Here is a 24,758-nt window from a genome sequence, read left to right as displayed (position 1 = left end):
ATCCGACGAGATCTATTTAGAGATAAAACACCGGCTTACTTGAAAGAAACCAGTTACAACCATCTCATGCGGCACCCTTTCATCCGCGTAATGATGTAACTGATTATAGTTAAACGACCCTTCCTACTTAAATTTACAAATGATACACATACGCTCTTCTCTATGGCGATACAGTCAGCGGTAAGTCGGTGTCAGTATCAGCAGTGGGAATAGAGTCCTAAAGTGTGACGTCACGTTGCCATGACAGCATTTTTTTCTGGTCTAAACAGTTTAAACTCATACTTCAAACATGGTGTCTTTATCGATATGCTCACTCGTTTCTTTCTTTTCTGGAGAGCGGAAATCGCTTGATCGCGGAGAAAACCACTTCAAATCCGACCATGTCCAAAGCTTTATTTATTCCAGGGGAGTCATCAAAGGTGAAGTCCAAGCAAGCATGAAAAATAAGGACTACAAAGTCACAGTAAGTTGCCAATTTGGGATCACAACACGTATGTTCAATTCGAAGAACTCCCAACCCCGATTTCACCTCCAATTTAATGTTTATATTGCGGAATATATATTGCAACTTACGTGTCTGTTTCGAATTATCTTTTTATCAGATTTATCTCGATGAAAACCTTGAAATAAAAAACACAGAATGCGAGTGTCCTCGCGGCGAGTTCAAGTGCAGTCACGCGGCAGCCATATTTATTTATGGCATCCATAACCTTAGCAGGACGGACCTGGAATGCCAATGGAAACGAAAGCGAAAGGCAGAAAGCGTACAGTCTGCAAGCCAGATGTTTCCAGCGCCACCGAAGAAGAAGGATTACAGCCCTTTGGCGCGCGATCCTAGCCGAGAAGATCGGATGTGGCTGTACAGCGAACTAAAGCGCTATGGCAAATTTACAGGGACCTGCTGGATCTTGAGTCCCGAACCACAACCTGCTACCCCTCTCCCGATCAAGACGATTGAGGATATCATTTACTCAGAAGGTTTCCTTATGGCATCTACGAAGGAAAAACAATTAGAGTACTTGATTGAGAATGCCAAAGTAGAGGAGAGAACCATAAATGTTGTGAGCACCCTCACGGCTGGCCAGCGAAACAGCCCTGCATGGCACCAAGCTCGTAGAGGCCGCCTGACTGCCAGTAATTTTGGCTCCGTCCTCCAGGCAAAAAGAGTTACACCGTCTCTTATCAAGCGACAACTTGGGGAATACAACTTGAGTGGAGTTAAAGCAATTGCATGGGGACAGGACAATGAGACTGAGGCCCTGAAATCCTTCACCAACATCACAAACTTTACACCTGTACAGAGCGGCCTTTGGCTACACGAGTCGGGAGTTCTGGGTGCTTCCCCTGATGGACTTGTGGGAGACGACTCGGTGATTGAGTGTAAGTGCCCCTACACACATCGAAATGCGACAATCAAGGAAGCTTGTGGGCACAAAGACTTTTACTTGGAGGAGAAGGAAGGGAATTATACGCTGTCTACCACACATGTTTACTGGCATCAGTGTCAAGGCCAGATGTTCCTGACAAAGCGCAAATTCTGCTACTTTGTTGTATGGACCACAAAGGATAGTGTAGTTATCAAGATTGAACGAGATGAATCTTGGGAGCACAATATTACTATCTTGAGTGATTTTTACTTTCATCAACTATTCCCAAAGATTACCGAGGGAGAACTTTGAAAAGTGGTGCACAGATGCTGGACATAATCAGAGTGGGGGGGGGGGGGAGTGGGAGCTAATGTAAATAGGCAGTAGCTAATGTTAAAAGGTATTTTTTTAAATTTCATACATTAATTTCTTAATATAACATTACATATTCTACACTCAGATAGAGACACAAGATAAAGAACCCACATTTTTCCATTTAGCATAGTAACTTAATAATAAATTACATTCTTCCTGAAAGCAAGCTTAAACAATTTTTTTTTTTGCAACCAATGGCTACTGGTAGCTGGTAACACTTATCCTGGTTACTCAACAGGGCCCAGGTACATAAAACTTATGCCACACTTAAGTAGGCTTGCATAGCAATGCAAAGGGAAGGGGAGAGAGCCAAAACAAAATCCATGCAGCACAGATTATTTTTTCTGACTACCTCTCACCATCCCTTAAGCTAATTGAAGTGTGGCTTTAGTTTTATACACCTGGACTCAGGCTCCCAGCTTCACAGACACAAAAGTAAAACCTTTAAGCCAGCACGACTTTCACACTTGGAACTACTGGACGAAAGAATTCCATACTGGTCACATGCCCCTGACCTGGATTTAGTTGAAATGACAATTTAAGAATGTCACTGGTTTTCATTATAATCTATTTTCACAGAACACATAGTAGTTTGTATTAATGAACATAAAGGAGATAAATATCAGAAAAATGTAAAACTGACCACATCATATTTTTGACCAAAGCTATGTCAATACCATTTGATCTGTTACAGTAGGGCTTCTAGTAATACAAAAATAATATTAAAAACTCATTGTACTATAATTTAGTTGAAAAAAAGTTCTATTCAGTCAAATTCAAAGTCTTCGCAGCCATCCTTGATCAATGGATACTGCAAATTAACAAGAGCTGAGCACAGTTGGCATAGCTTGTCAGCATGGCACCTCCAAAATGCTGGGATGAAGCCAAGGATGCGAAAACTCTTAAGTCTTGCATTTGCACGCTCTACGTGGATGCGACATCGAGCTATTGATTTTGTCGCCCTTGCCTCACTCTCTGTAAACTTTCCATTGTTGAGAAATGGTGGTATGTTCACTGAAACACCTCTTGGAACTACATCGCTGATGAGAAAACCTTTGTCTGCCAGAACAAGATCACCAGCACTCAAATGTTTACAAAACGCAGACTCTTTAACCATGACCTTGTCACTGACTGAGCCAGGAAAAAGATCACTAACATAGGTTATAACTCCATTTGGGGCAACCCCTATAATGACTTTGAAAGAGTTCATTCCCCTGTAGCTGGAATATGTAGCATTCTGCTGGGACATGAGCTTAGGTGCAGCAATTTCAATGTCTGTACAATCAATCACAATGCGGCAACTGCTGTACTCAGTGAAAGAAGATGGCAAACACATCTTGTTCTTTTCTCTAGATGGCACAGTTGTCATGATGTCTTTGAACAGGAGAGAATGCAGAACATGGACAAAAGTTAGTACTATGTTAGCAACAGTTGCAACACTGCATGAAAACAACTGGGCTAAATGTAGATTGGTATAATTTTGTTTCAGTTTCATCAGAGTGATAAATATCTGGTCCTCAAGTGTGATCGCCTCAACCTTCCATCCAGCATAATAGTTTATTTCACCCTTGAATCTTGAAACATATCCCACAACAATATCAAAAACATCCTTAGTGGGTAGACCTGTCTCCATCCGTATCACCTCAGGGCTCAAGCTCTTAGCAGAGTAGTGTGCACTATAGTAACTTGACACTTCCTTGTGTTTAGCAAGTTCTGTTGAAGTCATATCAAGCTCTATTGACAGCAGAGCTTCTTTGGAACTTGTCTTTTCCTCTTGTGAGCATTCAGTGGAACATGGTTCAGAGTTCTCTTTAATCTCTTCAAGCACAGATGCTACAGTTGGTAATTTCGTGGGCTCGGCAGACACTTTCCGTTTTTTCTTGGGGGTAGGTGTACTGGGAGGTGTTGGTCCTGTACCTGGCAGCAAGTCCAAACTATCAAACAGCTTGTGCCTGTTTCTGTCACTGATGGTTGGCATATTTTCTTTTCGCCCATCTTTAAAGTGACAACTGCAAAGTCGCGAATGTTTGCTGGGCTTTCTATCTCCTCTCCTATAACAGAAAAAGACAGAAGCAGTTACTATACTTGCGCTTAAAAAACCCAAAGTTTAGTTGGTCACATGCTTAACCTTGTAGTCTAAGACGTGAATGCGAAGCGAGTATTTCTCTGAGCTTGTTACTTAATACTAGTTAGTGTAAAAGCTTTGATACTCACAACTATCATATAGTTTTTTAGTAACTAAATAATCTTAGATCAAGACTGAAGACAAGGAAAGGCAAAGCCGCGAGAAAAGAAATAAGACAAGAAAGAGAAACAGCTAATCGTGAATCAGTTTGAGATAAAAAAAAGAACAGCTATTTCTAATCGATGGTACAGCATCGAAATATATATTTTTCGAAAAATACTCACCTTACAAATGATATCCACTTATCATAGAGTGTTTTATGTTTTTTCTGGTCTGGAAACGAAAAGAATCGGCAGCAGTGGCTTTCAGATGTGTGATTGCAATCTGGATGAAAACACTGGCCCATCGCAAACTTCGTCTCCGTGGCGTTTTGACTCGAATTATTGCTCACCAGGTGCTTTTGTCCGCTTATTATACTCTTCAATAGTAAGGCCAAAGGTTATCTTGATTCTCTTTATCTTATTTCTATTATTGGAGGATAAAATGCGCTATTATAGCTCTTGAAGTGTTCGAGGTCAACGACATATTGGTTTGTTTAGACCACAGAATTCCGGTGCTATGGAAACGTGACGTAAGCACTTTAGGACTCTATGTAGGCATCATAATATTGCATCATCAGTGACGTCACCACGTTCTTTACGAGCGTTATGTTTTCATAGAATGGGAAAGGTCCATCACACGTACTTCCCTGGCAGACTCTGATTGGATGCATACTGAGTTGGCCTTTAGCACTTTTTTCTTTGGAGATATATTGTTTGAAATAGTGATAGAGTTTGTAATAATCGGTTTGCTGAAATGTGGCGTATCCAGAAACAGGAATACCATCCAGAGCACATATATGAGAAGTGAGCTCATTTAAATCGGGTTTTGGAGATAATTTCCGAAGATATGTAAGCACCCTATCCTTCTCGTGCTGTTTAGTTTTGGTTGTTATTGAAACCGAAGACGATTCTATCGAAATTTTTCGGCCTCTTGAGGCCGATTTTTCGGCCACTTTTGAATTGTTAGCCTCTCCTTTGTGACCAGTGCTATTATTCCCATGCGCAGAACTGGTTTCCCTCTTTCCATCATTTTCATTTCCGATAGAACTCTCCTCGATCACATTTGCCTGCCTTATTGTGCCTTTCTCCTTGTGATCTTGATCGAGCATTTTTACGACGACTACTTTTGGTTGTTCGTTGTCTCCGCCAGAACTAGAAATAAAAAGGAGGACTGAAGTTGGGGTTTGTGGCTCATATAAGGCATTTCTCACGATTTCTAATACGATCCTAGACCTTACAGGAGCTCCTACCTTTGACGCTACTTTTCAGGACCTTTCCTATATATTTTTTTTCTCTCTAATTTTTATATCTGTATCAACCTCAACAAGGCCGTGTTTTTGGAACACATGACTTCCAAGTTTTTTACCTTTACGCAAGCCAACTACAACGAGACACAAACTTCGTGCTAAAACACTAATCAATCGTATAAAACAGGTTTGTGTTGAAATCAAGTGCCTGCACTCACCCAGAATCAGAGAAACATCTTCTGTAAATCCCCAACACTACCAGCAATGAAAATATGGCAACGACGATCACAAATAGTTTTTGCCAGTTTCTCTTTAGCCACCTGTAGACGGAACTCGCCTGTTTTGCTTTGTCTTTCAAATTGTTAAGCTCCTCACCTTAGGCAAAAAATTTAAATGAATGACTAAACAAACTGGATCAGAAACAACAAATTATCAAAAACAAAAACACTTTTCACTTTGGTATTATAACATAACTAAAGTAAAGCGCGCGCTCTGATTGGTCAATTTAGCGTCCCCATTTTCCCATGGGTGTACGCTGCTGACGTGAGCAAATGCAAAGACTATTTTTTCCAGCGAGTGCTTGCTTTTCTCTAGTCACGTATGATTTGTTAAATAAAAGGGAACTCTTTGCTACAATGTATTAATGTTATGTTATAAAACAAATGGTCAAAACACAGCGTACACTATTGAGTTATGGATGTACTTGGGAGGTTTGCTAAGCACTCAAGAAGCTAGAGTCGCTCTCGGTTATCGCCTCGCGCGACTCTTACGCTTCTTTCGTGCTCAGCAACCTCCCGCGACTCTTAGGCTTTTTTCGTGCTTAACAACCTCCCGCGTGCATCCATAACTCAATAGTGTACGCTGCGGTGTTTACCATTTGTTAAAAATTAACTCGACCGACCCTCATCAGTGATGGTACCACGTATTACATTATGTTTTAATGTATCTTACAATACAGTCACCCGAAAACTACTCTTGATAAGGCACTGTGAAAGATTAACACAACTCACCAATTCCTCTTCTAAACTGCTTTTTACCAAGGAGTTCCTTCTCCTGTTCCTTGTTTTCTTTCCCCGTTGCTATGCCTAAGAAAGTCATTTGTCTTTTTTATAAATAGTACCAGATAGTTCAGGAATTTTACTTTCAAAGTACACACAACACCCATAAAGTTTAACAACTCTCGAAAAACTGTGATTTGCATGAAATTTAGTTAATTCTACCTTTCTCGAGACGGCTGTTTATCTTAGGTTTTAGACAAATAGTAAACTTTGAAAATTCCATTAGCACATTAGATCCTTGGATAAAAGAGCCCCGGTTAGCTCAATTGGTTACAGCGCCGGATTGTGTTGTGCGGGAGGTCGACGGTTCAAGCCCCAGCCGGACCAATACTCATGGTCTTAAAATAATGGAGGAGAATTAGCTACCTTTCTATAATATCAAGAAATGGATAGAGATTCTAGTCTTCTCGGATAAGGACGAATAAACCGTAGGCCCCGTCTCCTGCAGGGCTGGGATAGGAGACGTTCATTTCCCACGTACGAGGTTACTGTGTGGTGGATGTCCTCCACCAGGATGGGTGGGGAAGATAGCAGGTCCACATCAGCAAAATTGCTGCCATAAACTCAACCTGCTCAAACAAATAAGGATGATGATGAAGAAGCTTTAGACAGTCGAACCTCCGGTTGTGACCACCTCTCGTGAGCGACCACCCCTCCTTAGCGACCAGTTTTCCAAAATACCAAAAGTTTCCAAGTAAAGTCATTATATTTGGAACCTCATGTAAGCGACCACCTCTCGTAAGCGACCGCGACCACTTTTAGAGCTACAACTTGGAAATTTCCTTTTGTTTTTAATCTCCTGTAAGTGACTACTTGACAGATAACAGAACGTTAATTGGATAATGAGGTGCTGTAACATTATCGGTTCCCTGGGAAGTACGAGAGACCACATTTTTTCTCGAAATTGACATTTCACATGACTAAAAACATTAAAAAATTAAAAAATGCACATACAGTAGACTGTACTCTATCAATCTTAAAAGAGACGACCTTAAATGTCTTATAATTGGTGGCTAATCGCACAAGAGGACTACTGTATTAGGAAATTGTTTTCAGAATTCTCAAGACAAAACGGGTGCACGAATTGCGTAATTGAGTGGAAAAAAAACCATGTGCATGGAGACTCTGATTCAATTTCTAGCTACAGCCGTGAGATTTGTTCTGTTCGCTGTTTTAGGTAGTTTATCAGATGCGAACCATGAAACTCTATTTTTGGAAAGCTTACATATTTTTGTGGCTACTAAAAGTTATAATATAAGCTTAGATGGGCATTGGCGCATGGGGGTGCGTCTATGTAGGTACCATTTGCTAAGGGGGCGAAATTTTGACCCACTATGGTATGAACTCTCGTAAGTGACCACCTCCCGTAAGCGATCACCTAGTCTTGAAATTTTGGATTGTCGCTTACGGGAGGTTCGACTGAAGCTTTAACAAATATCGCTTTAAAATAAATGATTTTATTAATTGAATAAAGACACTCCAAAAGAGCGGTATCCTGAATAAGAGCGTAACTAATTGTAAAGACTCAGAGCTATATCAGTTGACTTACCTGTGTTAGAACTATAGGAGACATTTGATCCTACAATAAAGAAGATGACCACTGGTAAAACCAATGCAGTTCTCTGCCGCATACTGTCTGCATCAGACCATATACTGGAATGAAATAGGCCCAATCTAATTAACAAGCCATGGAATACAGAAGAGGAATGAAAGTGGAAATAGAAACGTACAGGCGCATACGAACACAGATGAAAATTATTTGATTATTTAATTATTGATCTTTTATGATTCTGACGTAGATAACAAATGAAGTAAATAACTCGTGGGCCGTTGGTGCTGACAGTTATGCACCCTCTGTTAAGTTATTTAACATACTTAAATGGGTACCTTTCTTTGAGAATGCTAAATGAGCCAAGTGTGGTATTATATACAAGCGTTTGCAAGATCGCGTGCCTAGTTATCTTACTAACTTATTAGTACTTACCAGTGAGACTCATTCACGGCAAACTAGATATGCTAAATTTAATATAGCTTGTCCTCGAGTGAAACGAAATACAGAAGGTGGAAGAACGTTTACAGTGACTGCTTTCCGGGAATGGAATAAACTACCTCTTCAAACGAGAAAAGCAGAGACTCTAAAGACTTTTAAAAATTCTCTTTGGAACAGGATTTTTAAAGATCAGCAATTTCTAAATCATTTTTTCTTATAAATATTGTGCCGCATTCCTATAATTGTTTCATAGTTTTGTAGATTTTTAATAGCTTTATTGTAAGCCTTGACTTTTTATTACTTCAATCTTGTAATGAGGGCCACTAGTTTATTAGCATTTAAATATCTTTGCATATTTCCGCGCCAAATAGATGCTATTACGTTTAATATCTTTCAAATATTTTGTCAACCAACGGGCCACAATTACTTACTTCATTCGTTGTCTACGTCAGAATCATAAAAGATAATAATCACATAACTACATCCTCGGATATCCCTCAGTTTTAGTTGGGGGATACTCGGTTACGTGAAGCGTACGAGCAAAAAATATTTGTTGGAATATAAATAAACAGTAACCTCTGTTTGGTGCAAAAGTAGCGAGGATATTTGTCCGCGAACATTATCTGTTCCGATGAGAGAGCAGTTTTCCGAAGGCGAAGCTCGAGGAAAATCGTGACCTGTGAGGTTTAGCTGGGGAAAATTCGGTCGTGTGATGATACAAACCAACCGCGCGCGAGCAAAAATATTCGATGGATCACAACCTCGTATATCCCACGGTTTTAGCTGGAGAATATTCAGTCACGTGATGCATTTGCGCGCGAGCAAAAGTATTTGATGGATCATGAGTAGAGTTAGTAGGGGGCTTCGTGACTTCATGAAAATAGCTATAAATTACCTGAGGAAATTTTGACTTTTTTAACCCCGAAAGACAGGTTTTTTGTGGTAGAAAAGTATGTTACTCGTGGAAACTGAATTTTTAAATGGCTTTGAACTTTTGCAATAGATAATAAGACAGTCACTCTCATTTAAAATTACCATGCAAAAATTATAATATCAAAATTTTTCGATACTTAAAAGAATCTTCAACGAGAAACCGGCACTTTCAACTCAAACACTTTTACTTTTCAATTCTAACTGAAGAGCTATTTGCGATAAATCGGGCATTGATTAATTTATTGAGAATTAATTTTCCTTCCCCTATCAGCTCCTGTTTTATATCATGTGTTCATCATCAAATAATTTTTTATTTAAGCGCCAAACCTCGAAGGGAAAATTGTGATTCAACCGAGTAAGAATGAATTGAATGAATTCATTATTTATATTGAGCCTTTTCTATACAATACTCAAAGGCGTAGTACCCCCATCAATTTGATAGACACTACACAAAGATAGAACACAAGACCGGTCACTACGTGCCTTACTCTTTTCGAACAGTGTGTGGGTTCTTTAACGTCCCAAAAATTTTTTATCACATACGAGGGCTTGTGAGACGGGACCTCCATTTATCGTCCCTATCCGAGAAGACTAGAAAGTCTAACCATTTGCAGATATTATTACAAAGGCAGCACTTTCTTCTCAATTATTTAAAGACCCTGAGTGTTGGTCCGGCCGGATTTGAACTCCCGACCTCTCGCACAACAGTCCCGCGCTCTACCAATTGAGCTAACCAGGAGGCGAAGGATTTCTTAACTGTCTGATCATTTTCCAAGATTTATCCCTGAACACCTGTCACACTGTCCCTACTTCAACTTTCAACTTCAACTTTACTTTATTTAGCACTCAAGTTTTATAGGTACAATATTAACACACAAAAAAAAAAGAGGAAAGGATACATATGTAAAAAATTAAAGGTAACAGTGTTCTATAGTTCGTGCATGGAGACTAAGAAAACCGCGAGGTTATCGAGTGAGCCTCCATCTCTTTTAGATTCACATATAGAAGAAACTGGGAGTAGAGGGACGGATAACTAAATTAAAAGCTAAAAGAATTGTGGAAGACTTACGTTTGAGATAATTTGAATGATAGATAGTTTTAGCACTTTTGATTTGCGGAACTTAGGTTTGATATTGCTGATATAGAATAAAGTTTTGAACACTTTTGGAGAAAGCAAATTGATTTGGGTCTTTAAACTTGCCCGTGGCAGTTCATGGCAAAGATCAATGGCCATGAATGATATCATTTGCTTGCCAGTATTTGTTTTTATTTGAAATTTGTGAAGATTTTGTTTGGCCGCATATCTGGTGTTATAATTATGTACGTTACTCGCCCAAAGTGCGAGAGAAACTTGAATACACTCATACTTGGTTAATTGCATGATATTTTCTGTCGCGCGCTTTGCCCACTGTATGAGTAAATGAAGGATTGCTCGATGTGAATAACAAGTGTTGTGCTTCCTTAGAATTTTTTGGATGCTTTTGAAACTACAAAACTTTATTAAAGGCTTTTTGGGTAGATGTTAGATGGTAGATGCCTTTCTGTTACCTCCTTTGATGTTCTTCATAAAGACACCGTGTGCACACAACAAAGAAGAAACTTGCGTGAAAACAAAACGAGATGATCAAAATGTAGCTAAGCTACGAAAATTATCATGAGTTAGAGTAACATGAACGTTCTTGCTTAAAATAATTACAAAAAAAGTAGCTCTGACTGGGTAAAATCTGGTGTACCTTTTTTCTGTTTTGTAGCCAAGAATTAGCAATTTAGTCCTGGATTAGAGGAAGTATAATTCTGACGCAGATAACAACCAAAGCGGGTGACTGGCGTTGCTCTGTCGTCCGGGAACCAAGCCTCATAGTAAATCGATCTAACTTCCATCATGCATCCGTCCTAATGAAAACGTCTACATTTAATCACGCATAATACGCAACTCCAGGGCACTGACAACTGTGAGCCTAATTCCTATGCGGAAAATTGAAAACAAAACAAAACAAAAAAAAAACGAACAAAAGAACAATTATTCCATTCGTACTCGTTGGATACGAGACTAGTTTAAGCCAACTCGGCGTTACATGTCTGTCTGGCTGTTTACCATCTCATGATCTATGCACGCTCATGAAATAATTGTTAAATAATCAAAATGGGAAAAGGCCAAGTAAAGTTTCCTTTTCGCTCAACTAGTTAAAAAAGGCCTCCGAAAAACAGGATTTTTTTTGTTCATGTGATGTTATCATACGTGGATTAAGATCAGCGATGAGTTCTTTTTCTTCTAACGAATCCATAAATTTAAGGCGTAAGAAGTAGTAGGCGAGTTGTAGTTGTTGGCTTCATTTCCAAAATCAATCTCCCCACTATCCGCCCATTCTTCAAATCCTCCGTAGTTGTTCTCAGTGATCCCGATACCATGATCTGCTCTGTTGCATCCCCTTCCTCCTCCTCCAAACATAAGAACTGAACCATCGCCAGTGCTCCACTGACACCAGAATCCAATGCGGTAGCTTCCTTGAATATTGCCACTGCAGTGTGCTTGACTAAAGCCAACAGTGGACTGGTACCATCCACCATAATGTACTGGGCAGCTACCAAGGCACTGATTATTGGACCAAACATTACGGTAACTAAACTTGCCGTATGAGGACATGTATCCTCTAAATGTTTTTCCACTAAAGCAGTTATTGTATGTACGAAGAAGAGCAGAGTGTGAACTATCGTCATTGCGAGTGATTTTAATCTCACTTCCTTTAACCTTCCAGAATGCTTCTGATATCATGTCAGAGTTAGTGGACGCGCTTGTGGGGGACCCCTGTGAGGACAGGATGTCGTACCACCAGTATGCGTCATCTCTCATCCAATTCTTCCCATCTGCGTTTGAAAACCGAGCAATGAGTGTCCATCCACCTGAGCTTCCTGTCATATCGCAGTAGACCTGCATAAAAGCGGGTGGATATAACTTCAGGATGTAGGTAAAAAGGTGTCTTCCCATAGGAATTCACATTATTAATTTGTTATATAAGATCTATTTAGTTACGGCTAGTGGCAACTTTAAAAGCACTGAAACAGCAATTAATAATCATTCCTGAGCTAGTCACCCCTGTAATCTGAAGTTAATAAAGATCAATAGAGTGAAACTTGCTGGTACATTCGAATTTTGACGGAACTAAAGATTTTCCCTTTAACGTAAAATGTGCTTAGCATTTTCCATTCGGGTGGAGGCTATTATTCATGCCAAGTTACTTTTAATTAATTACAAGGAATACAAAATAGAAAATTGATGATTTACTAGATGTGACCAACAGTTTATTCTAAACATATAGAGAAGGCCTACCCTGGGACCTTAAGTTGTCTTAAGTCGCCTAAAGTCGCCTTAAGTCGCCTAAGTTGCCTAAGTCGTTATTGGTTACGCAATGTTACGAACGTTCCACCCTTCCCAGTTGACGCCATTCACCCCACTCTAATCATATTGTGTTTATTGCAAGGGAGGCTGTAAATACTTTTTAAGGTTTATGGAGAGACTGTCGCTAACTTTGATTTTATCGCTTCAGTCAAATAAAATCGCTTTAAGTCGCCTTAAGTCGCCTTAAATCGCCTCAAATCGCTTTAACTCGCAATGTTTTCTATGCCAGTTTTGCTTAAGTCGCCTTAAATCACCCAAAGTCGCCCAAAGTTACGGCGACTTAAGGCCCCAGAGTAGGCCTTATAGAGTGCTTTTCGTGTGCTAGCTGGCTTCTACGTTTACTTCTTAGCACGACTAAGTGACTTTGGAGCTGGATTTGATCGAAAATGTCAGATTTTGAAATACTTATATTAACACTCTTCTTTATTGTGGCATAAAACTGGATTCAAATTTTCCAAAAGCTTCGCGATTTAATTTTACTTTATTCTATTTGAGTTTTTTTGGAATTCCCATAAATTTTTAATTTGGGGTCTGTTATGTAGTCAAACGTTTTTGTTATATACCGAAACATGCAATTCTCTTTTATGAAAATCAGTGGACATCTTATTACCTCAAAATCGGTGAGTTGATTATTCATCAAAATAAATACGGGTGAGGTTCTCTTTATCTTTTTTGTTTCTATATGTAAATATTCTTCAGAGACGCAGAAAAGGGAAAACCTTTTACATAGTTTGTGATACGATTAACTGCGATGTATGTCACAAATTGAATGTGGGTTAGAAAAAGTGATAACATGGATAGCTCCGCTGAAGGAAATACTCAATTGATTCCTGTATCCTGATTAAACCTGGAAGGACAAGATTGGCGTATTTCTATCACTCGAAATTGCCCACAACTTTATAGTAGAAAGCTTCTGTAGAATTTTGAGTTTCTTAGAGTGACAGAACCTCTTTCGGCTGAAACGCTTTAACTCTTGGGAAGAGATGTTAGCAGACTCAGTTGCGTTAAGAAGCTAAGCCTTAGCTTAGGGAATAGGACGTGGCGTTCCCTTCTTTAAAATAGATTTCTACTGCTTTTTCGCTCAATTGCACGCCTCTAAACCCTTCAACGTCTTTCATATCTAGCGTACTGAAAGAGCGCGAGTGACCATTTTAATTTTATTTGCAAAGAATAACTAAGTCCTGCACTCCTCTTCGGCGGTTGCTACCCATGCTAATTTAACCAATTCTGTCTATTTTGATACCTGTTGAAAAAGGTAATTAACCAAATCAACCGAAAACGGGTTTTCCCTGGAGAACATGGAAAATTCAACCAACAAAGAAAACAAGATCTTTGTTCAAGTAGAGTCGTATTGAAAAGACTCAAGTGGAAGATGACATTTACCATTGATTTCAACTTTACCATGTATGAACAAAGTTTTTATGTATAAAGCGAGAGATAAAACAAACTCGTAAGTGAAAGATGTCACACTTTCTCGATATAGGCTCGTCACGAACGTAGTCTGGTAACGAATGATAGTTGAGAGAAGAAATATCGTAAATAAAAATGACGAAGACAGAAAGACAATGTAGAGTTCACTGAAATTCACATACATTTAGACCTTACGCCCAGTCAGGGTATATTAAACAAAGAGGTGAGGGGAAAGTTTGCTATGTTTAAAGGTGAATTTGTAACGTGGAACGAAGAAAATAATTTGTTAATCACCAACCAACAGAATTAATATTGCTATCACTCTACCTGAAAAGAATTTCTATTAACTTTCAGAGAGTATGATCCACTTGCGGCGTAACCAGCTGCCAAGAGATTTTTGCACGATGTTCTGGGAACAGCTTTGAAGAGAAATGGCAAGATAAAGGTTAATATGGAGCATCATTGTAGCAAACTTTCGTGCTTGAAAATTGACAAATAGTTTAGAGGCACCAACTATGATGAAACATTCGTAATTTGTGATAACTTAATTTGCAGTTATTTAATCTGTGCTAGCATTCCGCTGAATATTGGAAAAATTATCGATGCAATTTCTTTGAAGCATAGCTACTGTTGCATTGACCCTGAGAAGCCGATTACAAATTGCCCTTTCATTCCCCTTTAGATGGTTTATGCAGTCATCAAAATTAACACTATTTAAATATTATGTCATACAACTGTGATAATTTGAATGGAGTGATGTACCTTCACAACGCCTTCCATCGTACAAGCTTGGACAAACACAAGTAAAGTTGTAAACTCCATCCACACATGTTCCACCATTGAGACATGGATTGGATTTACATTCATCCGTTTCTGAAAAAATAGGTTGTAGAGTTTGTCCTTCATTATTTTGTTTTAAAAATAAGTTATTTTTGTTCCTGGAAAATCTTATTATTTGTAAATTATTCTGTGGTTATAAACTTATTGGGGACAATGAATCGATGGTTCTTCTACTCGGATTTATAAAATTATATGAATTATGCAAAAGGTGATTTGCTTCTGTTTTTCATGATACCTACCAATGCTGGTTAAGGTTAGTCAGGGTCTGGTTATCCGAGGATTTTATTAAACCTTATCATTCCTGCCTGAATTTCACTAGGTAAAACTGCTTATTCATCGTTTACTTGGGCGAAATTTTGACGAAGAGAGAAAAGAAAGGAGTCTGCAGCGTTATAAGAGAAGGTCAGTCTTTTAACAAAAGAAAAATATTGGGGACATTTTAAGAATGAGCACCTTTTCCTTCAGCATTTTTAGTCCACATCCTTCGTCCTGTACTTCTTCGTAAGTTTAGAAAATAAGCACCTATGCACATGTCAGTAAATCTCACGCATACCTTGACATTGACGTCCAAAAAATGGAGAAGGACAGGAACACGTGTAATTGTTAATCCCATCAGTACAGGTTCCACCGTTTAGGCAGGGATTACTGGAACATTCGTCGAACTCTTTTAAACAAGAAAATATTATACAAGAATGAGAACACTTAGATCAATTTAAGGCGACTTTTACATTTTTTAACACAAACAAGAACAGCATAATCAAAGAACAACTAGGCCCTTATAGATTCTGCCAGCACAATTTTTGGCCAGAAAAACAAAGCATACGTTTTGCACTTATTATAAAAGTTGCACCGCATTTCTTTTTGTTTTCTTTTTTCTTGAAGAGATCACTACCAGAATCATGACTTGTTTGGCTTTTAAGATTAGATATTTTTCAGTTCAGTCCATGGTTCATAATATTTTTAAATTTTTAATGACCTGAGGCCGGGAAGGTAATTGCAAAACTGAGTAGTTCTTTGAGGTCTAGAAAACAAGGCACACCGGAAGTAAAGATGGCGTCAGTCTCAGTCCTAGACTTGCCCCAAGTGGTCTTTTTATGCTCGTCTTTGAGAAAAACGAGCGACGAAGTCAGAGGAACGAGCGACGAAGTCGCGAGGAGACGACTTGTCGCGCCTGCATGGATTCGAATTTAATTTGCATATTGTTGGCGGGAAATTACTGTAGTGAGGTCATGGACGGTTCGCATGTAAAATAGACAGTTCTATAATTACTGGAAAATTCATAACTCAGGATGGATGACCTGACCTCAATCAAAACTATTTCTCGGGTCAATATCTCCCCTAAATCGAAGGAAACGGTTTGCGTTCTGTGTATCGAGGCCGTTTCAATGTGAGAATCGTCGACCGATGACTACCAAACAAAGCCTCAGGGCTTGCGAACACAAGGTTGTATTTGCCCTCTGAGGCTTCCTTGTTTTCGGTTTCTGAACTTTCTGGACCCACAACAACAGCCTTGATTCCTTTTCCACGTAAGCTAGACACTTGGTCATTCATTAGCGAAACCAGATGAAAAATTACAAGGCACACCGTCTGATAATCATCTCTTTCGCCATGTTTGAAGAAATCTATCGCAAATGGCGCGATATGAAAGGTAAGACTTTTTCCCGATCGTGTCGGCGAAAACATCAAAACATCTCGGCCACCGAGGTAAGCTTCTACTACCTTCCGTTGATTCTCTCTGATATCTTCGAAATTTAGCTTATTTAACCCGAAGTTTATGGCTTCTCGCACATTCATTTTGATTCAGTCTACGCACTGGAGCGGGAGATCAAGTTACCAGGAAAATGACGTCAAATTACATGACGGTTTCTGATTGGAGAGTATTGCTATCACACACCCTGACACACCGCCGACCTAAAATCTGGTCGGTTGGGTTTGGCGCGCTGCAAGTGAGGAAAGTCCGTATTCCGCCCCACTTGACTCCTACAAAAACGGACTTTGAGATAGTCTACCTCAGTCCTAGCTTACACAAGCTATACAAAATAGTGTTGAAGAGAATCGTGATGCCAACATCTTAAGTTTTGACACATACACTGTTCCTAGTCTGGGATTTAGTCGAGTAGTTAATTATGTTTTATCGGAACAAATATGTAACTCAAAATAACGTAGATACCATGCTTTAATTATCAACAATAAATAACTGAATTGCACTTGTTTTGTGTTTCTTTTTAAAAAGCATACTTTAACAAAAAGTAGCATCATTTTTAAAAACGAGCCTGTGCTACTTTTACTACCACAATCTAGATGGGCCTAAGGACAATCCCCAATTTGCTTTTCCCAATACCATCCTTTCCATCAGGGCTAAAATTTTGCGAGTCATGAACTTTATCGCTTAAAACCTTTTTGTGGCCTTGATATCTTTCCTAAGACAAACTATGCAACAAGATTCCTAAAAATTTATATTTTCACTTGATTAACAGTTAATTCTTAGCTGTTCAGGCTCCTCTTCCATCCTTTTTTCTTTCAAACAATCCCTTCTTTTTATTATATGAACTGTTCAAAATACCATAATCTTGATCCGGTAATTCAAGGCACGGTGAAAGTTATTTGTTTTTTCTTTCTGTTCTTATTAATTCTACTGAATATATCTATATTACCTTCACAAGTTCTCCCTTTGTGAGTGCGAGGGCAGATGCAGGTAAAATTTCTTTTCTTGTTAACACAAGTTCCACCATTCAAACATGGCGAGCTACTGCATTCATCATAATCTGGCAATATCAAATGCTTTTATTAGCGACAAAGAATATTCATGGGGAATAATCATACTCATTTTGAATTACGAGAAGCTAAAGTAAACAGTAAACAGTATTCATGCTAATTTTAAGTGCCGCCATGATAACCTTAAACGTCAAAAAAATAATCGCAAATTGTAAGGAGGTGATTGAATATTCTATATTAAACACCATTTTCAAAGAAACAAATCAGAATCCATTGAAAAAATTGGTCGTTTATAATGTTAACACCATTTTGAACCACCTTTAAATTAAGATCACAGTCGCAAGGGGAAAACAGAAAGATAAAATGGGAGTCAATTAATTTCCTCGTCCATCCGTGTTGCATATCTCATTTATAGGGCTAGGGAAGTGTGCTGCCAAAATATGCACGTAATAAAATATCTTCGAACCTTTTTTACATGTATATTGGTGACAAGTTGAGCAATCCACGTCATTCCACATGTATCCATGACTAGGACCGAGACTGTGTACGCAGTCCTCCCCCCGAAAGTCATTAGGTTGACTCTCTGCCCAGTATCGAAATTTATCTGGACACCCATCCACCCAGGTGAACAATCCCTCTGTGGCAATGTCATTCAAACCAATCCAGGCCTTTTCGCCATTGTGTCTGTGTTGAATGTAGACATTCTCTTCTTGACTTTCGATAGCGGGTAAGTTAGCATCCATGCCTCTGCAGATTCTACTGGCTTTGGACCATGTCTTACAAGTATCACTGGTGTAGTAACAGGAGCCATTGTAGAAACTCCAACCTGGCTCACACACATCTGAGTTAGTTAGAGACAACAAAAGTTCGTTTGAACTTGAATATCTTAACACATAGCACACTGGAACTCTGTTCAAAAATATTATCGCATGAAAGAGTGTTGTTCATCATTGTTATAAAATTATAGAGTAATTGTTAGTTTGTTCACTACATCATCATGTCTTTATCGATAACAGTCGTTTCATCAACAAATTGATGGTGAAAGTTTGAAACAAGCCATCAAACGTCTATTTACTGGTATACTCATACATTAGTTTATACCTTCCTCCCTTTCGAGTAACAATTCACGTTTAGGAAAAATTTAGGTCAGATTAATTGCAAGAGATTTGTTTTATTTAATCATCAAAGCTTGCTATGTACCCAACCTGGCATAACTGCATATGAAACTGAGAGAGGATCATGTTGGTTGACAAATAACTCCTTCACGCATGCTCTGAAGCCAGTCTTGTTGATGTACTACAAAGGCAAAGAGGAATGCAATCTAACGGCTAAGAAGATCACAGTTAGGGAGCCGTAAAAAGCTTAGCGGTGATGTAAAAACAAAGCGAATTGTTTACAGAGTTCAGTGGATAAAAGTCAACTTCAAAATTGATATCCTTTTGTACCCACATTGCACCATTTTGAGCAAAGATCAGACATAACTTGCCTCAGCCCAAGCTGATATGGAGTTATATATTGGATTAAGGTTTCCTCCATTCGTTGAGTGGTTGGCAGATACCAGAATGGCTGGGGAGTCGTTGTAGGGCTTCGTAAAGACAACATCCTATTCAAAGTAATTAAAGGAAAACAAAACAAAACAGCAAAAATTCTATTGAACACAAAGTAGCTAAGAATGCACCTGACAATACTTATATGTTTCTAAAAGATCTTTTTCTTTAGAAGATTAGTTGAATCATCGCATGAGAGCAATTGAAAACTGAAATGAGCAAACCCATCGAGTTACTCTGCTCTGGGGTACTTATTTTGTATGTCGGGTAGATGGCTTTCATGAGCTTTGAAAGGTAAAAAAGCCTTAGTGATGGCTCGTGGATTGGTGGGTGTGTTTCATATCAAATTCTAGTAAACAGATCATGAAAAGTCGTTAAAAGATAAGTAGTGATTGGCTAATCGAGTGTGTAAGTGAGTAGGTAAGTTATCAACATTGAGTAAATGAGTGGGTGATTGAGTGTGCGTGTATATGACCGAGTGCCGACTGAGTGACTGAATGGTTAAGTGTTCGAATGAACGCTTGAGTGAGTGAGTGAGTGAGTGATTAAGTTAATGATTTAGTAAGTGAGTTCACTTCACAATTAAGTGAGTGTGTGTGTGCATCGTGTGTGAGTGAGTAAAATGGTTGAGAGAGTACAATTGAAAAAGTGTCAATATAAGTCATGTGAACCAAACATACCTCGCAAAAAGCATAGTTAAACTCTTTGGATGGTTTTTTCCCGTTTGTAAAGTATAATGAGCCATGCTCCATAAACAAGGGTTGATGAAGCTCTTCAAATGCCATCCAGTCCTTTTACAAAAACAAAGGCAAAACCAGATAAGAAGAGAACAAATTCATCTTTGATCACAGGCAGCCCAAGCTCACTACTAGAAAAGCGGACTTGACTCTTACAGTGTTGCGCAGCGTTTTATATTTATAAAGGTTTGTATGGGATGTTATCGGCTTGTCTTAAAAGAGAAAAAAAATGTCTTGTTTTGAAATTAAATGGACTTACCTTATTGCCTTGTTGTTTTCTTTGTTGATTACCAGCGTCTCAGGCCATTTTGAAGCGTTTTCGGCGAGTTAGCGCTATTTTGGTGTACAACTTTATTTTAGCAGTTGAACACCAAATAGCGCTAACTCACCGAAAATGCTTCAAAATGGCCTGAGACGCTGGTAATCAACAAAGAAAACAACAAGGCAGTAAGGTAAGTCCATTTTATTTCAAAACAAGACATTTTTTCTCTCTTTTAAGGCAAACCGATGACATCCCATACAAACCTTTATAAATATAAAACGTTGCGCAACACTGTAAGAGTCACGTCCGCTTTTCTAGTAGTGAGCTTGGGCTGCCTGTGCTTTGTAAGAGAAATACTCGCCATCGGGATTAAATAGATTTTTAACCAACTTTAAGAGAAAAAAGCTGAAAGAAAGGTTTTCCTGAAATTATGAAACATGATGCAACTTCGTGAAAAGCTGAAAATTGCTTACTACATGGATGCTTTGGTGAGCTCCATCAAAGTTCTGTAACTCCCTGACACAGATCTTGAAGGAAGTTGTCGTCAAATCTTCTACCCAGACAGTAGACGCATCGTGCTTCACTCCCCGCCTTTCATGGTCAGTCGTCACAAAGACGGTTGGAATTGATTTAAACTTTCTCTGCAGAAACATTGATTCAGGAATAATAACACATGCATAGGTTTGTTTGTTTGCTTTTCTTTCTTATTTTATCAGTCTATATCAGTAAGGGTTCCTCGACGAAGCGGACAAAGCGCTAGCAGTTAATTTAGAGGTTAGTTTGACAGAATACGGTATATATAGTTGATATTTTTCTCGGATACAGTTCTATGACAATATCGTCGTTAACACTGCGATTCTAAATAATTAAAGAAAAGGTGACAGCGGAAAGCTAAAAATAATAAAAAAAAATCATTATTGCAAGGAGTAGCCAACTAACCGAAGGCAGCGAAACTGTACGGCAGCTCGTTCCAGTCCACCATATCGGCATGTCCATTTCACCCGACACTCCCCCGTCAGGGGCCCCCTGGTATGCTAACCAGTCAACTGACGCGAATGTCTTTCCATTTTTCTTCTCATTTCTCCCAGCCTGAGTGACACAAACCGTAAAATTGTTTTCCATTATATTCTCGACCCAGGCAACAACGGCCTCGTGGACATAGGAGGGATCCGAGAAGTTGTTGTGATTAACAGATACTTGTATGTGAATAGGTTTGTCGGGATAGAAGATGTAAGGAACCAGTGGGACCTGTTCACAAACTGCCTCAGCCCAACTTGGATGATGATGAAGACGATGACGACCTTTTTGTGAAGGGAAACCTACAGGGAAGAAATTAAAATAATTTTAAACATCTTGTCATATTCAAGGACATGAAAAAGGTGCCAATAGAAAGTAAAAACATGAGCTTGAAGATAGAGCCTATAAAATGTTTTCGCATCGGTAAATTCGATATTTGACAACCAAAACTGCTTGTTAACTGTTTTGAAAACTTTATTTTATAAACTGTTGTCAAAATTGTTTTTCTTTTGAAACTAGTTTGCGCTATAATATTTCTCTCAGTTATCGCCTTAAAATCTGCTTTCAAATGGAGACATTGTCTTCGCTTCAACTCGAATTACCTGTACAGTCTCCCGGATGATACAGAGTAAAATTAGCCTTTAAGCGGCACATTTCTCTCTGAAAGATGCACTCGTTATCGTATGTTGTTCCATTGGATGAACACACGGGCTCGTCGTACGATGGACAATTATCCACGCATATGCACCTGGCGTCTTTGGGTCCAAATGCCTTGCAGACAGCAAAATAATTACAGGAAACATTGATGCAAGGATCAAGATCTACAAAATACAAATAACAACAAGATTTGAACTACAACACTTAACAAATGCAAGCCTTTTCTTTAATATTTTGGAAATTTCTTGTAGGAACTGACATCAAACATCACAACGCTCATCTAAGGCAACATTAGGAACTCCTGATTTTATCCAAGCAAGAAATTGAATCTTGATTTGTTTGCAACTAGAAAGTGGCCTGATAACAGATTATCAAGTTTGATCAGTTTTTACTTCCTTTATTTTACTTAATACTGTTTTGTTAGTCGTGTTGAGCATTGTAACACAACTGAAAGAAGTGCTTTAGAGAGGATTTCGCAAGTAACAAAGTCTTATAAATGGAGAACAAACTGTATTATATATATATAATGTAATTACCTTTATGTTAAGTGCTGTAATTTTGCACTGTATCAAATAGGCAATTATGGCTCCTCTTAAAGCAGTTAATAATTTATTCGCTTTTCTCTCCTACCTACGCAGCAATTCCATTCCACCTGATAACTTAGCATATGCGACATGGCCTGAATGAATTATCTCTACCTCCTACAACGGCGTAATCAACGGTAACAGGGTCGTGTTGACTTTCCATTCCAGCCAAGTCTTTTACACAAACACGGAACGATGAGATCGTTATTCCCTGTTGTAAAGAAACATCAATCGAATGATTGGCAGTGACAGTGGAAAATACTTTGATATCTGTGATTCTGTAAGATATCTAGAAACTGAAGTAGAGAGTTTGATCGAGTTAATAAAGAATAAAAGGTTCTTGGCTTAAAAAACGAGGTTATAATGGTAGGCATTAGATGTATTGTGATCAGTTGAGTATTTAAAAGTGAAATGTATCAGGCTTGTATCTCAGGTAAGGTCTGGGGGTTCAAACTCTGAACATGAAAGAATTCTGTGGCAAAAATGGTCTTTAAAATGATCTAAAGAAAAGTTGTGTTCATAGAGGGCTGAGTTGTAACACTTTACCTCAATCCAAGTATTAAGAACATTGTTCTCTGGCTTGATGGAATATACATTCTTGCTATCGTAAAGATGATTGACTGTTACTATGACTACAGGGGGTGCATAAAACTCTTTGGTAAAATTGTGTACCTGTAAAGAAAAAGTTAACATCAATAGAATTGAGTAATAAAGAACAGAGCGAATATCAAACACTGATATTACTTGGCTTAAATTGCTGTCTCCCTGTCACTTGAGAGGTGTTCTTGTGTTACCCTACAGAAAATGGATCCTTGACTCACCTTGCAAAAGGCAAAATTGTCTTGCGCCTGAGGAGCTCCGCCATTTTCAAACAACAATTTTCCTTGAAATGTGAGTTGAACGCCACTGTGTGTAAATGCCAGCCAGTCCTAGGAGTAAAAGGGCAGTCAGTTTTGAACAATTCGGCTGAAAACAACCGTTCAAAAGTGGAAAACTGCTCTTGTTCAGGTGGACAGAAGTTTGAAGGCTTGACACACTTATCCCATAATCAAGCTAAAAGTTCCTGATTCGTATTTCTTCAGCATTTGTACGGAGAAAACCATTCCATAAACAAAACCAAAACATTTCTACATATGTTTCTATAGAGTAAAACTATTCTGGTCAAACTTGCCACTTTTAAATTCTGATGCTTTCCATCAAATGTTTTCACTTCCCTAAGGCACACTCTGAAATAATCGGCCTTGAGTTCTTCAATCCATACATTCATAGCGTCCTGCGGCTTGTCACTGACAGAGTGACGTACTGTAGCCAGAACTTTTGGAATTGACGCAAATCGCTGTAAAAAGAATGCAGAGGAAAAAGTTGTCCCGAACTCGGACTTGCATGATACAAATCACGTTTAGATTTGACCTTACGAACTGTTAGCGAACTGTCAGCAATCTATTAAGGTAAGCGACAACTTGTCGCAAGTGTTTGAGGGCTAAGAAAACAAACGTATGAAATCAAATGACACGGATTTACAAAATAGTCCCGCAGTTTTAATGAGGACACACTAACAGATACCAGACCAGTAATCTTAAAAACTGGGTTATGCCCCTCCTCTTTAAAACAACTTAATACACCTATGTTTCACACATTTTCTGCGAATCCCTTCTTTATTTTAAGAAATAATGTTCTTTTCTGGGAAACTACCTGAGCAAAGGTAACTCTTTCACATTTTGTTCCACTGGTAAATGCGCTGAAGGAGGCGGTGCCGTCCAACATTCCAGAAGGAGCGCTTCGAAATGCAATCCAGTTCACGACGGCGGATCCATTTGTTCCAGGTCCCGACTCCAATATACATACGCGAAAACTGCTCTTTGTCACGTCTGACGTCCACACAACAGCCGAGTCGTGTACGCTGCGAGCGTTGGACTCATAGCTGATTGACGTTATTACCCGTACATTTCTCGAGCTGGAGAATGCACGAGGAAACTGCACGTTCGCGCAATAAAGCAAGTCAGGATATGACGCAGTGAAGTTGATCTTTCCATCTTGGACCAGAGTTTGTCCTAAACAATTAATGAAACAATAGCATTTAAAGTAAAACTTATCAAGATCCCTTCGCAAATGCAAAGGTATCCCATCTAATTTTTAGCGCTTGCATTCCAGTCTTACTTTCGATCCAATGCTTCTATCTCTAATCTCGCCAGAAAATGATTGGAGAACCTAATAATTTTTAGAGTAGTTCCTCTTACCTTCAACCATAAAGGCAATTTCACATACAACCAAAAGCACCGCCAATAAGAGAGATCCTGGAAACACCCTCATTTTGCGGATTAAAGAGAAACCATTGGAAGGAGCAGTGTTACTGAAAGCTCGTGCGCTTCACGGACGCTTTGTGCTTCTAGCGAATG

At 38.9% G+C, this 24,758-nt stretch overlaps 4 protein-coding genes across 5 annotated transcripts; 1 reads left to right on the top strand and 3 right to left on the bottom strand.

The window, feature by feature from the left end:
- Nucleotides 1-265: 265 nt before the first annotated feature.
- Nucleotides 266-1,679, top strand: LOC148741152 (uncharacterized). Its single transcript, XM_088734843.1, has 2 exons — nt 266-463; nt 603-1,679. Exons 1-2 carry the CDS (start codon nt 290-292, stop codon nt 1,677-1,679), a joined length of 1,251 nt encoding a protein of 416 aa, XP_088590969.1. The 5' UTR covers nt 266-289.
- Nucleotides 1,680-1,841: 162 nt separating this feature from the next.
- Nucleotides 1,842-4,284, bottom strand: LOC148741151 (uncharacterized). The gene is made up of 2 exons (XM_088734839.1): nt 4,152-4,284; nt 1,842-3,793 (listed from the first exon to the last, which is right to left on the bottom strand). The coding sequence occupies exons 1-2, from the start codon at nt 4,271-4,273 to the stop codon at nt 2,509-2,511; spliced, it is 1,407 nt and encodes a 468-aa protein (XP_088590965.1). The 5' UTR covers nt 4,274-4,284; the 3' UTR covers nt 1,842-2,508.
- Nucleotides 4,285-4,499: 215 nt separating this feature from the next.
- LOC148741150 (uncharacterized) lies at nt 4,500-9,887 on the bottom strand. 2 transcript variants are annotated; one of them, XM_088734912.1, is made up of 4 exons: nt 7,823-9,887; nt 6,226-6,842; nt 5,434-5,590; nt 4,500-5,120 (listed from the first exon to the last, which is right to left on the bottom strand). In XM_088734912.1, exons 2-4 carry the CDS (start codon nt 6,311-6,313, stop codon nt 4,508-4,510), a joined length of 858 nt encoding a protein of 285 aa, XP_088591038.1. In that variant the 5' UTR covers nt 6,314-6,842; nt 7,823-9,887; the 3' UTR covers nt 4,500-4,507. The 2 variants fall into 2 exon arrangements, with proteins under 2 accessions (XP_088591038.1, XP_088591035.1); XM_088734909.1 differs by having other exon boundaries at nt 6,226-6,300.
- Nucleotides 9,888-10,012: 125 nt separating this feature from the next.
- Nucleotides 10,013-24,758, bottom strand: LOC111318828 (uncharacterized). The gene is made up of 18 exons (XM_088734823.1): nt 24,600-24,758; nt 24,055-24,413; nt 23,534-23,698; nt 23,184-23,291; nt 22,909-23,034; nt 22,477-22,573; nt 21,724-21,942; nt 21,044-21,423; nt 20,578-20,745; nt 19,786-19,896; nt 19,045-19,161; nt 18,764-18,854; nt 18,025-18,399; nt 17,498-17,608; nt 15,397-15,507; nt 14,766-14,876; nt 14,331-14,422; nt 10,013-12,125 (listed from the first exon to the last, which is right to left on the bottom strand). The coding sequence occupies exons 1-18, from the start codon at nt 24,670-24,672 to the stop codon at nt 11,469-11,471; spliced, it is 3,471 nt and encodes a 1,156-aa protein (XP_088590949.1). The 5' UTR covers nt 24,673-24,758; the 3' UTR covers nt 10,013-11,468.

Source organism: Stylophora pistillata, chromosome 1 (assembly GCF_964205215.1).
Source record: "Stylophora pistillata chromosome 1, jaStyPist1.2, whole genome shotgun sequence".
In the NCBI taxonomy this organism is placed as follows: domain Eukaryota; kingdom Metazoa; phylum Cnidaria; class Anthozoa; order Scleractinia; family Pocilloporidae; genus Stylophora; species Stylophora pistillata.
The sequence above is the reverse complement of the archived record's forward strand: the minus strand, read 5'-3'. Positions and strand labels throughout refer to the sequence as shown.